At 36.6% G+C, this 14,030-nt stretch overlaps 1 protein-coding gene across 3 annotated transcripts in view; it reads right to left on the bottom strand.

The window, feature by feature from the left end:
* ZFAND3 (zinc finger AN1-type containing 3) overlaps window positions 1-14,030 on the bottom strand; it is a 135,658-nt gene that overhangs the window by 29,983 nt on the left and 91,645 nt on the right. For 2 of the 3 annotated variants that reach the window (XM_061365978.1, XM_061365980.1), the window contains exon 5: window positions 5,349-5,414. The exons of the other annotated variant lie outside the window; for it this stretch is intronic. In XM_061365978.1, coding sequence (XP_061221962.1) covers window positions 5,349-5,414 — 66 coding nt within the window. The remainder of the gene's footprint in view (window positions 1-5,348; window positions 5,415-14,030) is intronic. 3 annotated transcript variants of the gene reach the window in all.

Below are 14,030 nucleotides of genomic sequence, written 5' to 3'. Positions count from 1 at the left end.
GACATTCAAAATAACTTTCCTACTGGCTTACAATACAATGTGAACTCCTATCAAGAGATCATCCTGTCCCTTTGATGTAAGCATGTTTTCCTCCAAGTTCTACTTTGAATGTGGTCTTTTTCATAATGGGATTTGGGATATAGAAATGAAAACAGATGAAAAATTTGAGTCAGGAGCAGCAAAAAGAGATAAAGACAAATGAAAGCTGAAGAATGGACTTACATGTAATTAAAAAAAGTCTTGAGCAGGTTATCTGGTGAAGTTACAAAAACAGGGGGTTCAAGGGCATGCCCGAACAGCATAAAGGATAAAAGGATAAAAGATGAGTTTGGGTGATTTAAGAGGAGTTGGAGTAACAGTTTTAAGTACTGGGAGGACATTCTCTATTAAGATGCAGGACTTGAAAACTACTATTGTACTGGGTTGTTTGGTTTTTTTCTTCCTTGCAAGGGAGGAAAGGCTTGTTTCTCATAACCTATGTACCCCTGTATAACCAACACTTACTGAAATTTGTACACATTTCTGCCTTTCACACAGGCACACACTGAATTCTGCTTTCTACACAAGGTACTGCTCTAGTTTTGGCGGGGATAAATTTTCTTCCTAGTAGCTAGGAGACTGCTGTGTTTTGGATTTAGGATGAGAATAATAAACACCCTGATGTTTTAGTTATTGCTGATCGGTGCTTACAGCAAGTGAAGAATTTATCTGAGTTGGTACAATTTTGGGGAATACAATATTATAAAATGGGAAATGTTAATAAGCTTGTAAGTTATCATGTTCATTTATTTATCTATCCTATTCCATAAAAGCAATTGTGTTTATTTCCTGAGGCCAGCAATCCTTCTGCAAATAACTTCATTTGCATTTCATTGATTAGAAAAAGGAGTTATTCTCAAGTTGGACTTACTAGCATGGTTTATAAACATCTTCAAAACAAGTAAGTATTTCCAATTCATCTATACAGTGTGTGAAACAGGGCTTCCACAGCCACACTACATTTTTTGTCCCTTTGCTTAGCTTCCTCACTTCATGAACAATGCAAAAGAAAGGAACACCTTAGGACCAGTAAGTGTGAAAGTTTATTTCAAATAATATCAATTATGAAAAGGATTAGTTTCCATTCATCTCAGTTAAGAGTACTTTAACACTGGCAGATATAAGTAATTCCTGTCCTAATATCATAAGATGATAGAAAAAAAAAACAATTTATTTTACCCTGGCTGTACTGAATAGTCAAGGACAGGAGTCACTGTTTGCACATGCTCTCATGCTGCTGCACTCCTTTTCATTTCCAAAATTGTACTTTTTCCACGATCCAGAAGAAAATTCTCTTCAGAAGTAAACAGCAGGAGTGATTAATGTATGAACTACGAAGATGCTTGCAAAACTTCTCTTTAGATTAAAGCAAGGATAGGCTATATTTCAAGGCATTTCTTTTTCTCCGTGCCTTAGTAAAGAGGTGATTTAGATGTCTAGCACAGTAATGTGCTAGACTGTGATAGATAAAAGATCAAGAAAGTCTTTTTTTGTGGATATTACCAATTATTGTGTGCTAACAAGCTCTTAAAAACCTTCCCAGGAACAGCGTGACTTTTTATAACTCAGAGGCAACGATCATCATGGCTATAGATGACTTTTAACAAACTTTTTGATATATTGACCTCAAACCTCCAACCACACTGGTTATAACACATTTAGTCTAAAACATATGAGAGGCTTCTAGTGTAAAAGAGTTCAGGTGACCATAACCACTATGTGTTATGAATGAGGGTGATTTTGTAAAGTTGAACAAGATGATAGTGAAAATAAATCCAAAATCGCAGCAAGTCCTTAAATTTGTTTACATATCAGGCTATTACGATCCTTAGCATTAGAAGGATTTTAATCTACAATAATTGTAAGACTTTGAAAAGGCTTGTAGATAACCAGTACTGGCAACTAATGAAAATGATATGTACAAAAATAATCAAACTGAGGTATATGTGCTCAAGCTCCTCTGAGCAGAAAAGGAAGCCAATCCATTCATCCAGATAGCTATGGAAGCACAGAACAGATAATCCAACACATCACAGAAACAGGCAAGAAGATAAGCTAGTAAAAACCCACGAACATACATCATCTGATCATGGTGCAGTGTCATCTCCCAGCCTCTATTAGCTCTTGCTGCATCAGGGCAAGTCCCAGACACTTTATCCTGTTTATAATTGCTGATAAGCAGTAATAAGGCTTCCATGCTCCAGCTCCTGTCCGTTCCAGTTCAGTGCCCACCTATTAGGTTATAACTTTTATTTACAGCCTTGCTTGATGTGCTGTTTCTATTACTACAGGTGGAAACTGGGGGGGGGGGGGAAGAAGAAAAAATAAGAGTGCCCCTAATGGGCACTATTATTGCCAGGGCTGGGTGATTTACTGTGCTGCTCGAAGGCTGTTCTGTCATTACTTCCTTGCCAGTGAGAGAGCTCGAAGAAGGGTGGATTTCTAACACAGTGCCCTGCAGAAGTCAAACGCTGAAGAACACTTTAACAGTCCCTTCTAACACCAACTGAACACAAACCTCAAAGTTGTTTTAATGTTACAAACTTCCTTCACTATTATTTTGTACATTTTTGGTTAGGAGCTTAACACTTGAAAGCAATTAAAAAAAAGTAAAATTTAATTAGTGGTGTACCAGGTTCTTTTGTCCTCTTTCAACACAAAGACTGATGAAAAATGATCACACAAAAGTAGTGATTTCTTGGGTTTGGCTTTGGCTGAATTTGTGTACTTCTATTTCCACAACCTGCCCTTTCTGAAACACCTAAAAGCTGTCCTCTCAATTGTACAGGTTCAGCCTCACAGCATTCAGATTTATGGCAGTGCTACAATCAAGCACACGCATTAATGCAAGAACATCAATAAACTCAAAACTTCGAAGAGGACCCCACACCTGCTTAACTGCTTTGCTCAAGCAGTGCAAGAATTATTTGCATCTTCTAGACTCAAATTTTAAACTAGAATGACAGAACAAGGAGACAGATACTGTAATCTTGTACAATATAAATACTACCACACCGATTCAGGACAGATACCCTAATTAAATGCAAGACATCTGCACATATAACTATACAAAATATTTAAGATGCATGTTTCTCATGAACAGCTACTGAGAAAGTACTTAAAACCTTACCAACTTTATGGACATAATGTATGAATTGCCTGTATCATTACTGCATTTTATCTGCCCATTTCTACTACCTTCTCTACTGCACAATAAAAAATTAACCGAGTGCACTCACACAGCTCCACTGATTTTTTCCAGATTTCTTTAAGCCGCATGAGGATGCTTTAAAACCCAGCTTAGAACTGTATTAAATCATCATTAAAGCTGTAGAGCAGAAATAGAAGACTAATATGCCACATAGTACTGCACTTTCCTGACATGGGCACCCAATATAAATGGGATCTGGATGCCCAACTGACTAGAGTAAGCCCCACAGTATCTGCTATCATTACCTGACCACTAAGAAACAAATCAAAATGCCAAAGAAGCTTGCACTAGCCACACAGTCCCATCTCTTTTTCTGACAAAATCTTCAGGCTGCTGGCCCTCAAAAAACCTTTGAGGCATCATCGAAGCTAATGATTGCTGGGATTTATTAACTCCTTTCATTACAATCCTTGTCCTATGAGCACACTTTGGAACAGAAGCACATTTTACCACAGCGATGATTCTGGTGAACAGGAGGAGGAAAAACCCCGCTATTTGGTGTCATAATACAATTCTTTATCTGAACATCCCTTCAGCATGCAAGCTGACAAGTGCATGAGGTAAAAACTCTTTTTTGGTATGAGAACTTTTCCTGTGTCTTGACAGATTTATTGTTCTGATCTTTCTGCAATGGTTACATTAATGCTAATAAAATACAAAAGGTTTATGTCTTCTTAATACCCTCCTGATGGGAACCCCCATACAAGACAAGTAGGTCAAATTTCTAATTTTCTTTCTCAAATACTAATATATGGTAGACTTCAGGGGAAAAAAAACCCCTATGGTTGAAGAGGGAGGCGCAATTGCACAGATGAATTCCACCCAAACATTCTGCCTTCAAAGCTCTTCCAAGCAGAAGAAATGTAGAATACTTACAGAAAAGAGGCTTATATGTAATCTGTAGTATTGATAACTATTGCTTACACAGCTTCCTAGGAAGGGACACTAAGCTAGAAGTGAATGTAGTGTGAAAGAACTTGCTGGTTTTGGCTGAATAGTTAATTTTCTTCACAGTAGTTAGTGTGGGGTTATGTTTTATTTGTGGTTAAAGTGCAACAAATGTTCACCTAAGCAGCCTGCTACACGTGCCTTAAGATGTCACACCATTTCTGGGCAATATTTTACAGTCAATGTTTTCTTGTCAATTCCCATATTTATCCAGATTCCCAAATGCAGACTTGGAAAACATGGCAATTTATTTTAAAAACTAAAGTTTGCTGAAAATTCAAGCCCTGGAGAAAAAAACCAAACTCCTTGTACAGGTTTATTAGTGTAAGGACTACAAACAAAATACACAGATCACTGAGTAAATAATGCACTGGGGGAAATTAAGGTAATTCTTCCCTTCTGCATATTCAACACAGCTCAGCTGGTACATAAATACAGGCAAAATTATTTTGGAAACACAGACTGCTAGAACATTACCACTACATAGATGCCTGCTACTACCACTCCACAGGAGATTATGGCTGCCTACCGTGGTGCTGGTGGAAAGGATCATATGAGCTCTCCTTAAACCATGCAAAACCAAGTCTGAAAAATATCTGAGCCAATGTGGGTAACCTGGCTGCCTGCCTGAATGAGAGCTCATGTGATTCTTCATCTGCTGCAGAAGCAGCAACTTCAGCCTGACAATGACCTAACGTGTCACTACTAACAGTAGCTCTGTGAGAGATTATCTGTCTATATCTTCCATGTAGAAATAAAGTTACTGAAAGGACCCAAAGCAGGTAAAATTTAGTCTCAATGCAAACATCAGCTGTCTATACTACATCTTCGATCAGTTTTCTATTCAGTACTCTGCACTTAAAAAAGGGATTTCCAGAGCACAATCATTAGAGTTAAATCAGACCAATTACTCCTTTATGTCTTATGTTTACAAAATTTAACAGAAATCATGTATTTATGGAATTACGTTTAACAGAACTGTGAGATTAACTACGTGCCATACAAATCCTTTTACAGATACATTTCTGAAAGCAAAGTGACAGTATTCCTATTTCATTTGGTATTCATCAGATATAGTTGACTATTAAACTGTAACCCTACAGCTACATCTCACACAAAATCTAACTCCTTGACCCCACAAAAAACATACCTGAGTTGCAAGATCTTTTGGTTGGTGTGGTTAACGAGGCATGAGCTGTACTTGTGCATGGCCCACCTGGAATCAGAGAAGATCATACGTCTCAAAATACCATCTACATTTAACATCTACAACCATATCAAAATTATACTTAGGAATATAAAACGCTGAGGAGCACTTCTCTTTGAAAAGCACATATGGAAGTAGTCTATTATTCTCAGTATTTCTTTCACAGCCAAAACCAAATATGTCTGAAAAACTAGATGATAAGTTGGGACAAAAAGACAAGTTACATTATACTTTATAAATATTTCAAGAGGCAGTTTTAGGAAAATACTGTAAATAGCAATTTTTCCAGCCTTGACAAAGTTACTGTTTCTGTCAGAACAAAGGTAGAAATGCATGTAACTAGCAAGTATTGCAAGGGACAAAGCAATCACTTCCCTGATGTCAACAGCAACCTTGTCATTGACTCCAGTGAGATACTGGCTTTGCCTCCTAGATTATTCTCATGATGTATTCCAAGTGTGGCACAAGAATACGCAAACATTCCGTGTTTAAGTTTTTTCTGTTGAACTCTGGACTCTTGCTCACTCCTCTGGTATCTGTTTGGTAGGAAGTTGCCTTTTGGCTTTTTTCTTAATATGCATCATTGTTGAAGAGTTCTCCAGAGATCTCATGAAAACAACAACCAATTGAGTGTGTATTCAGTGACTTGCAGTAAAAAATAAATAAATAAAAAATAAACCCCATACAGTGAAGACAAGACAAATCTAAAGTAGCATTACCAGTGGTAATAACATATTTCTAACACATTTGATAATTGGATATTACAAATTGGATGATGCTAGAGAGCCTGAAATTAAGTTAGATCTAGTAGAGTTTGGCTACCGAAATACTAATAATCAAGCTTGCACTGGACTGCTGGTGATACAGGAACACTATGCTGGCAATACAATTTAAGTCTTCATGGCCTGAAAAATATTTTTTTCCTTAATTCTTTTTTCATCCCTCACATATCTGGAAAGCAGCACTGGGGCTCTGGCAATCCTGGTTTCTTGGTTTTTTTTTCTTTTCAAGTATTTTGAAGTCTGGCCTGTACTGAACTGTTTCTTTTTGCTTCTCTCCAAGATGCTCCCCTTCAAGTTTTGATTCCATTTCTGTTTTTTCATTAAATGTCAGGTCTTGGGTAGCTGTCTACCCTATAAAACTCACAGCACTGTAACACTACAAAAAAGGTAAAGACACTTCTGCAATTCAGAAGGAAAAATGTGAGGAAATTATTTCAGTGCATTTGATTTCAATGAAATACTCTTGGGACCAAGGATCTCAGCAAAGGACTGGTAAACTTCCTCAAGTTTTCTGTTCTCCAAAAAGTCCCTTTAGCAACATAGATATATCTTTTTCTAGGCTAGAATATAAAAAATGAAAGCATTTTGATCTATGCTAGAAATACTACAGTAAAAGGCTCAGAAAATGCCTAATCTAGGGTTTCGTGCACTTGGGAACAAAATCAATACTGCAACAGAACCATGTTGAAACGTTTTTGATATTCAACAATTACACAGCAACTCTGTTAAGTCAGTCTTGACTTTCAAAGACTGAGTATATAGTATTTCAATATAGAATCTGAGTAAACAAAATATAAAACAGAATATAGACTATATAAAAAATATACAACGGTGCATGGAAATTCAATGAATTGACTTCAGACCACAGCTACCTCTGAAGATGCAGCTGCTTTTCTTATACAATTGTAGTTACATTATCTTGGTTTTCACTGACTAGACACTGGCAGACATCATCGCTGTGGGCTATCAACACTAATCTTTGCAATTATTGTACAGTAAATGTTTACACCAGCTGATATTTTCAGCATCCAAGTATATACAAGACATTTATTTCTCACTCTCTAAAGCACAGTAAGTTGGTACATATTCTGCACTTCCCTATGTCAGAGTTTTTCTTTTATTTAGTTTTCCTCATTAGATATTACTTTCATATAGCTTTGATTTGCATAGCACAGCACCAGAGTTTCAACAAAAAAGTATCTTGGGACTTGGATGTACATACACCAGTGCCTAATAACCAGCGAAGGCAGCATGTCCTTCCTTCTGCTACTGTTTTTGTTCTACCATTAAAAATGTCATGCATAATTCAATAGTAGGTTGTATGGGCTTGATTGTGCAATTCTACATGGAAGGCACTATGCTGAATCTTTTGGTATTTTCTCTGTATTATTTTAAACAGGGCAGTATATTTCTTATCACTTTGAAAAACAATTCGGTATGAAAAAAAGAGGGAAGCCATGTAACAGTAGAACACAAGTCCTTCTTGGCTGCACACAAAGGTAGGCTTATAATTTAGCATGATTCAGGATATATCTGCACCTTTACTCCCCCCAAAAATAAGTGTTCCAAATTTAACTGTGGTACATAAAACATTTCAGAATTCAATGAAAGGCCATATGTGTCTAACTTCTAACATAACCCATGAGGCTGTAAACGGCTGTTTTTTCTCAGCACAAACAAGAGATAAAAATGGAAGAATAAAGATATCTTTCTACTCTATATCCAATTAACATATTAAACAATAGCTTCTGCTATTTTTTTCCAGTATAAGGTTTCTGGCATTTGCAACTCCTCTTCCAAACAAAAGCAGCCACTGCCCAGCAATAATGTAATCCCAAGAGAAGATTAAAAATGCAAAACCACTAAAAGCTACTGAAGAAATTACAGCTGTGAGAATTGCTGAGTTTGCAAATTCACAGAATTAATGAAGGCCAGAAAAGATCTTTTAACTAGAACATTATCATATATTAAAACAAAAGGTGTTGCAGCTGCTATGGTTTTGGCTTTTGAGATCCCTAGCTTTCTGTGGCTTTCTGTTAACTGTACTCTAAAATTTGGAAAAACAGGTTCAAACCAGTTCCTCTGCTAAATCTCTATAGTAGAATTTTACATATTACTTATATTTCTATATAATGCTAATATCATTACTATTATAGGCTATTATAATTTGTCTATGTTTAAACTGACATTTAGAATGCTTTTCTCCATTGTCTGCCCTCCCTTCCTGAAAGTCAGTAACAATTAGCAAGTACCACCTGCCCTGCAGGACATATCCTGAGGCAGGGTAACTTTTCATTTCTTTTTCTGAAGTCTTGGTAATGTAAAGTGACTCGACTCAGTCAGAACTGTGCAGGAAAAAGTAAAATACCAGGGTAAACCCCCCTGTTCCTGATGTTCAAGGAAGTGCTAAGTATGAACCCAGAGCACAGGTGTTAGGTGTATTTGAACAGCATCTGAAAGTACTTACTGAGCAGCAGACGAGATGTAGAATGGAGTGCAACCAAGCTTGTAGATGAGCACAAACCCTCTAAATCAGATAAAGAACAAACTGGAAAAAATGAGTGAGGGAGCCTGAAGCTCAGTGACACTTGATCACAGTAACACAAGCATGCCTGAATACCAGTTTTGAGCTTTTGGTACTGTGATGGTTCCCTCCCAGAAAAAGCACACCAACTCTCTGCATGCAATGGGCCAGAAAAGGGTAGTAAGAAACAGCTGAACTTCTCTGGACTTCAGCGGTGTAGCCAAGGGAGAACTTTGTGGCTATTTCAATGCATGGAAGAACCCACCTTTGGAAAACTGTCCAAACCAGTAATCTAGTTGTGCATTTCCTGAATAGATAGAGACATAATCTAATTAATCTACATAATTGAGTTTGAAGACAGTCATTGATTTCAAACACCAATACCTAAACAAATAGGAACATAAATCTCTAAATTCAGCCTGCACAGAAAGAATATACTTTAAGGAAAAAAAGGCAAAGAACATCATAGCACTTGCAAACTGCTTATTTGCTGCAAAATGGGTAAGCCACATTATAATTTAAGTGATGTCATTACTAAACAGGTAAAAGGATTATGTCACATGCAAACACACACTTCTAAAATCTCATCTCACAAACCTGCCATTATTTACTTTTGTGGATTTATTTACATGTAGCTTTTGGAGAATGAAACGAAACCTGGACTGCTTTGCTGCTGCTGAATGGCTAGTAGGTTTAACAACTGTAGCAAAGTAAATGGAAATAGGACTCAGATTCCCCTTTTTTCCCTGCTGTTGTCTCTCTCTGTTACCTGTTCTTCCTCAGTTTCCTCATTTGTAAAACAGAGACAGCACTTTCATACTTTATAGGTGTAAGTAGAAGTTTAAAAAATGTGCTTTTGAAATAGGCAGTTAAATTATATTTTTATAAATAATTTTTATGTAACCTTAACAGCTGTGCAGCTCTAACCCACATTTTTATTATGTGACTGTGTTTCTGTTTCATGTTCCATAGGGTCCTTTCACTTTAATAAATGGGACTCCAGGATACACTGTCTACTCTGCAGTGTGAAGCGACTATAAATCAGAGGAAACAATTAACGGTGGTACCATTCCACTAGTCTTCATTATGTTTCAAAATTATCATGCCACAGACGTGGAAAGACGTGTTCATTTCATAAATCTATGTGCAGATCTTTGTTTAAGATGTTGTGAGAGCCAGAAATGTTCTTTAAATGAAACTGGAGCTGTAGGAATTAAGACTGAAATTTACAGAAAGATCCTCATGCCATAAAAGATGACAAAGGTGACAAGCCTACTAGACGCTGTTTTGTTCACATTTCTAACTACCTGTATGTTCTGTACTGCCACCTAATTCTACTGGCATTTCTCAAAAGATGACTCAAACAGCCCACAGCCCACAATAAGGTTTTATATTTGAAAGTATTCTCGCAAACTGCAAGAGAAAAAGTGTTTGCATCAATACTAAGAAAAATACGTATTTTGTGACGAATATTCAAGAGAAATCCAGGTTTGATAATAATCCAAATGCAAACCTGTCTTGCTGTTAACATTAAAAAGAGTAACAAAAAGCTATTTGTACAAAGAAGCTAATGAAAAAAAAGACTGAAAGAAATTAAAAATAAATCCCTCAAGTTATAAACCACCTTTTGCTACTATCTAACTTAATAAAAGTAAAAGCCTGAGAAGATAGCTAGTTCTTACTCTGTGGCACAGAAACCCAAAGATGCCTGTAATACTAAACTAGCCAGGTACATATTCTATATGAGAGTTCCCTATAGTCAGAATTAGGAGAAAAAAAAAAAAAGGAAAAAAAGACAAAAAAGGAAAATAAAAAAGAAAAAAAAAAGAGTAAAAAAGGAGAGAGAGAAAAAGAGAGGAAAAAAAAAAAAAAGGAAAAAGTATGTACAAAACCGACTCCTACTGCAATAACCAACTGAATTCTCTAGGCCAGGGCATTTAGTGAAGTATACAATGGATAGCATCCAAGAGCAGCTATCATTTGAAAGATCAATATCCTTACTTCAAAGCCACAAAACACAATTAAGGATATCACAGTAATAATTCAAAATCTGAAGTATTTTCAGGGCATATTCAGGGAAGCTGCCATCTGACTCTGCTGACAAATTCAGGCAAAATGCAAAAACTGTGAAGTTATTACGTATCAGTACAAAACCTTTTGCATAGTGTCAGAGAGAAGGCCATTCAACGAAAAAGAAAGAAAAGAAAGGATACACTTTGCTTACTCATTTCTCGTAAGGTTATGTTAAAAATAAAACCAAAAACTTCTTTTATTCCAAAGACAGAAAAAAGTATCATTACTTTTCTACTACTATAGGCTTATTTGGCTTTTTACACAGTCATGCTTCAACGAGGCAAGAAATTCAGAGTATAAGCATTCATTAAGTGCAGTAGAAAAAAAAAAAAAAAGAATCACTCACCTTTCTGCCAGACACCTTTTACGAAAGCCTGGTACTACAGCAGAGGCAGAGATACACTCCTTATGTACATATACACTCCTTATGTACATACGTAACTTCACCAACATAACTTCATAACTGGGGGTATTTCAGTGCTTGCAGCACATGCAAATGCTTAATGAAAGAAACTATTTCAAAACATTCTTCAAACTTTAGATTCTTACAAATCTAAATGTTTGAAATAAACTGATGATGTTTTAAACACAGCTTGAAATGCAACAGTTCAAGTTGTGGAGGGTATACAACAGCTAGTCAAAAGTTACAGAAATTAAGTCCTGAAAATTCGTATTTGGGCATTTAAATTCAGCACACACAGCAGTTAGGTATGGTCAGTGACCTTGGCTGAAATCTCTAGTGCATTTTTTGACATTTACAGCAGTTATCTCAGATTTTTGTGCACCTTCTCACAATAACTTCAATGTGGAAATGCATTTAACTCTTCTGGAAATGCCAGATACTCGTTTTGTCCTTTTTCAATTGTGGTTCTTGCTAATTCAAGGAGGCCAGGAAGCGTTAAGCACATAATTAAAATAAAATCTTGTCACCTGAAGTTAAGAACTACTGAAATACCAAATCTGAGCCACATGCCAGAGTCAGAGTTGTTCACGTTGACATTTCTCCTGTCACATAACACCACAGTTAGTTTTAAACCTGTACAGTGTTAGCTTTAGGTCTATTTATATAGTGACAGAAAAATAATGTGACAGCCCTAAGGAAAGCAATGAAGGCCTGAAACTATGCAAAATTATTCTATATGCAGTGTGACCTTTTCTTTACCAAAATGCATAAAACCTTCCTTAATAAGTTAATTTTTTTTATAAAACTGCTCGTGGCTGAAGGTAGAGAGAGGAAGAAGTGAGGGCCACTGTCAAATCCGTTTTTCCTGCCTGTTAAAAAAATCAACAAATACCATGTCCACCCAATAACAAAAGGAAAACTTTGGCAGAACAACCAGCTCATATGCTGACTGACACTGAAATTAACTACCATTAGGACCACAGACAGGAAGTAAGGGAAGGGAAAAATTAGAATAGAGGAAAACTATCCAAGAACTTGAACAGAGAAACTTATCTGCACATAAAGCATCTGAAAAGCAAGAGTTAGACAGATTTAACCATCTGTTAAGAAACCGATCATTAAAATCCATGCAAATCTAGACTTCACAAGGCTATGGCAGTATCAATATACACCTTCTCTACAAAAGTTTATTTCAGAAAACTTACTGCAGCTGATGAGACCCGAAGGTTCTGGACAGTAAAAGGCAACTAAGAAGTATATGTGGGGCAGGAAAGAAAAAGAAAAAAGGAAAAAATAAATCATAGAACATTCCCCCTCCCCCTAAACTGCAACAGCTTTTTTTTTTTTTTTAATTGATGATAAATAATACTTCATAAAAAGAAAACATATGTGAAGGAGGAAAAAATAAAATAAGTCTGTAAGTCCTGAAGATTGCATAACTGTTTCTGGGCATAAATATTTAACACATTTTTGTTGATTCTAAGACTAAGAATTACCTCCAGCTAGGTAATTCGTCTACCAGGGGACAAGATGCTAATCAGTAAGGCAGCCACTGGGGTAGATGACTGCCCATAATTGAGGGTGGCAGGAGATGGAAAGTCACTACAATCTGAATGTGTATATAAGACACTTGGGAATGCAAATGCAACTGTCTCAGAAAATCAAAACAGTAACAAAACCAGGCAGAAATACTTGCATATTGTTGAACTGAACTCCTGCTAAATTCAGTCCAGGGAACTTTTCTCCTATATCACCCATTGTGTGATAAAAAAGGAAATGGCTGCTTAAAAACAAGTACAAAAATCCCCTCACTTTCTTCAACACAGAATATGAATCTTACCACATAAGATTTCTATGGTTCTATTCAGTTATTGTAACATGAATGGAATTTGTGAATTGCTTAATGACTTGCTGCAATTCTGTCCAATCTGTGTACCCTATGAACTCCAGTACTATAGCAAAATCTTTGACACAAGACTGTTCTCAAAAGCTTTAGAGAGAAGAGAGGGGAGTGGAATGCACCATGAGAATCCTTCCCGAGTACTCCATTCTTTCCACTCCTTCATAGGGATTACAATAATGATCCCATACATTGATTACTGGTGAATTCCCACAGTTCCATTCAGAACAGCACATAGCTGTACATTATTGCATGGCACTGCAAATTATTAATCTTTGAGGAACACAGCTGCAATAAGAACAGTGCATGCTTTATAGAACTTGCTGCATAATAAATAAATATTGCACAAAAAAAGACACCCTCAAATTAAAATCAAAAAGACATTTGAAGTTTAGGTATTCTTCACTACTGGAAAGAACTTTCCATGCTACGGCCATTATCCATCAGAAAAGCTCCATCTGTGTACAATTATTTCTGATAAATGATATTCAGCTTCATTAAAGAGGTAGTGGGGATGTGAGAGAAGACAGAGAGCTTAAGCTGTAAATAAATCTCTTCACTGTATTTTACTTAAAATCACCCCAGCAGGAAGTCATAAAGAAATTTTTTTATAGGTAATATTTTCAAATGGTCTGCAGGCTGTGCTGCCTATTATCCATCACCTTCAGTGTATGCTCATAATCTTGTAACAATTCAGGACGAAGGGCACTATTTAATTTCTTTCCCATCTCAGTAATGACCTTCCCACTTACGCCCAAGTCCTTCTTAGCCACAACAGAAACACTTTGTTGTAACACAACTGAATTTCTAACTGAACAAACTTTCAGAAAACCTGACCCACAGGCACTGGAGAAGCACTCTGTAACACCGAAAAGTCGATCCTGGCTAATAAGCCAGCAGAGGTGCTGAAGCCCCCTGCCCTGTGGAGGCCCAAATGTGTTGC

The sequence above is a fragment of the Neopsephotus bourkii genome, unplaced genomic scaffold (assembly GCF_033783945.1).
Source record: "Neopsephotus bourkii isolate Nb327-2 ecotype Australia unplaced genomic scaffold, CSIRO-AGI_Nbou_v1 NB_1292, whole genome shotgun sequence".
Lineage (NCBI taxonomy): Eukaryota > Metazoa > Chordata > Aves > Psittaciformes > Psittacidae > Neopsephotus > Neopsephotus bourkii.
The sequence above is the reverse complement of the archived record's forward strand: the minus strand, read 5'-3'. Positions and strand labels throughout refer to the sequence as shown.